Below are 2,491 nucleotides of genomic sequence, written 5' to 3'. Positions count from 1 at the left end.
CCAGCCTAAATTGCTTCATTCTTAATTGGAAAGCACTGGACTAGACGTGATCTAAAATGTTAGAAATCTTGACACTTAGTATGAATATTAAAAACTTACCAAGTAAGAAAAATTAAACAATGTACACAATGTTGTCCTCCATTATCTAGCAGTGCAGTTTTCATTCTCTCTGTAGCTACCACAATGCTCGGTACTGGACCGTGGGTGTGGGGATGCACGATCGCCACCATGTGTATACAAGTCAGGTCCATCATGTCCGCAACTTGATTGTCCACTCCGGCTACAATTCTCGTACAAACCTTAACGATATTGCCCTGATGAAACTGGACAAACCTGTAGATATCAACAGTCAATACATCCGAGCTGCCTGTCTGCCACATTCTTACGACCAATTCGAACAAATGACGTGTACAGTTACTGGATGGGGTGCCACATATTTCGGTACATATTGATTTTGAAACCAAACGTAGCAGGTTTGATTGTTTGTTTAATGTTCCTTACAATGTTTTACTCATATTTAGAGGGTTCCCCTTGCCAATGGAGGGTTTTTACCCAGTTTATAAAATAAATAACTCGCATTGCACGATGCTATTAATATGTCGTCCTTCTTTGGTATCTAAATACGAACATGTCTATTGACTAAATACTTTTTACGGTAATAGTATTTCTATTTTTCATTGCTTGCAATTACTTAAGTAAACGTCATTGACAAATTATTGCAACTTACCAAATCCTTGCTGTATACAATTAAATGAAAATTTTATTACTGTTTATGAAGCGATTGGATTTTATTTGGCTAATAAAGCGGGGAGATTAATGTAAGTTAATAATGCCAAAACTTTTATTATTCCATGCTTATTTTTCTTGGCCTTGAAACATTTGGCTCCTCGAATTAAAACGGTTCTTTTTCTTTTCATCTTTGCTATTATTTTCAATTTTTGTATGAAAAAAAAAGATCCAGTTTAAGTAAAGTAAAATATCCTTTATTAAAAGCAGTTTAAATTTTATATTCAGATAACAACGGCAATGCCCCGGGCGCTCAGTACTTAAGAAAGGTTGATGTACCGACGATGACAAACTCCCAGTGTCAGTATTTCCTGGGTAGAAATCACGTGCACACAAGTAACATCTGCGCAGGTTTGAGGGCAGGCGGGAAAGATGCCTGTCAGGTTTGTATCACATACAATATTTAACATGGAAATTGCAGGACCAACAGGGAACTGGTAAAGCATTTGGGGGGCATAAAGTATATTGTTGCATGGTTCATATCTTTTGTTTTTTGTAAAGTTAAGTGCATGTTAAACTAAGAGTTACTGGAGATCTTTTTAGTTTTTTTCACATTGTAATGAAGATCGTGTTAGATTTTATGTTATCTAATTAATGAATTGAAGTTTACTGCAATGATATTTCTGTCCCAAAGTCATTGTAATTTTTTTATTTAATCATTTTGCAATTCTAACTCTAACCTTAACAATACTACAAAATTTTGTAAAAAAAAAAAAAAAAAAAAATGATAACATATAGAAAACCGTATGACATTATTCATTCTAAATGAAAAGCTTATTTAAACAAAGAAGAAAACGACAGTACAGTGCACATAAGTTTATTTCAATTTTTTAGTGAAAATAATTCATTGCTTCAGGAATATTTCCATTAATTTTCTTTAATACTAGTATGTTAAATCAAAAAGGTTACATAAAACAAATTTCTTCAGGGTGACAGCGGCGGACCTTTAGTTTGTAAGAAGGACGGATTGTGGAAATTGGCGGGAATCGTGTCCTGGGGGTACGGCTGTGGGGACAGGAACGCCCCCGGGGTGTACACACGTGTCAGTTCCTTCCTAACCTGGATTAACCAACAAAAAGCAGCGCATCCTTGATCTCTTTCCAATTAACTCAGATTTTTTATATGTAATGGTATAAAGAAAAACATCCTAACATGTGTTTGTTGTGTCTTTGGGAAAATCATTTCTATCTTACATATGGACCTATCGTGGATGCCTTGAAAAGACATACATGTATTGCAATCTTATTATTCATTTTGAAGATGGTATTTAACCAAACAAATTGCATATGCCTCAGTGTAAGCTCTTCTAAAGGAGATCAAAATAGTCAGAAAATGGTCTCAACCACCCTTCCCTCTTCAAATGAAAATCCATGTGATATTAAACCCCCTTCCCCGCAGTCACGGATTTTAACGCATATACCATTTCCTATTTATAACGCATATACTGTTTCCCCGCAATCACGCATTTTTCAATCACTTTTAAAGGTATTTTATCTTCAATTTAATGCCAACTCCCTTCTATTTTATACTTGTTAGAGTCTCATAACATAAGAAAAGTTATAATTTTATTAAAAATTAACGTCATAATATTATTTACGCTAAACTTTAGGGAAAAAAACTTGTTACGATATAACGAACTCGACTCACATTTAAAAATACGAAGTGGTTACTTTTGTTAAAATATTTATCATTATTCATTTAGTAT

General features: G+C 34.1%; 1 protein-coding gene across 1 annotated transcript; it reads left to right on the top strand.

The window, feature by feature from the left end:
• Positions 1 to 175: 175 nt before the first annotated feature.
• LOC134262769 (tryptase-2-like) lies at positions 176 to 1,905 on the top strand (the record flags this gene model as incomplete). The annotated part of the gene is made up of 3 exons (XM_062745103.1): positions 176 to 441; positions 1,015 to 1,169; positions 1,715 to 1,905. Coding segments are annotated over 3 exons (586 nt in total), but the record flags the coding sequence as incomplete, so codon positions are not given.
• Between the last annotated feature and the right edge of the window lie 586 nt (positions 1,906 to 2,491).

This window comes from Saccostrea cucullata, unplaced genomic scaffold, assembly GCF_032062105.1.
Source record: "Saccostrea cucullata isolate Sc308-1 unplaced genomic scaffold, CSIRO_AGI_Scuc_v1 ctg11171, whole genome shotgun sequence".
Lineage (NCBI taxonomy): Eukaryota > Metazoa > Mollusca > Bivalvia > Ostreida > Ostreidae > Saccostrea > Saccostrea cuccullata.
Note: the sequence above shows the minus strand (reverse complement) of the source record. Positions and strands in the feature narration are given on the sequence as shown.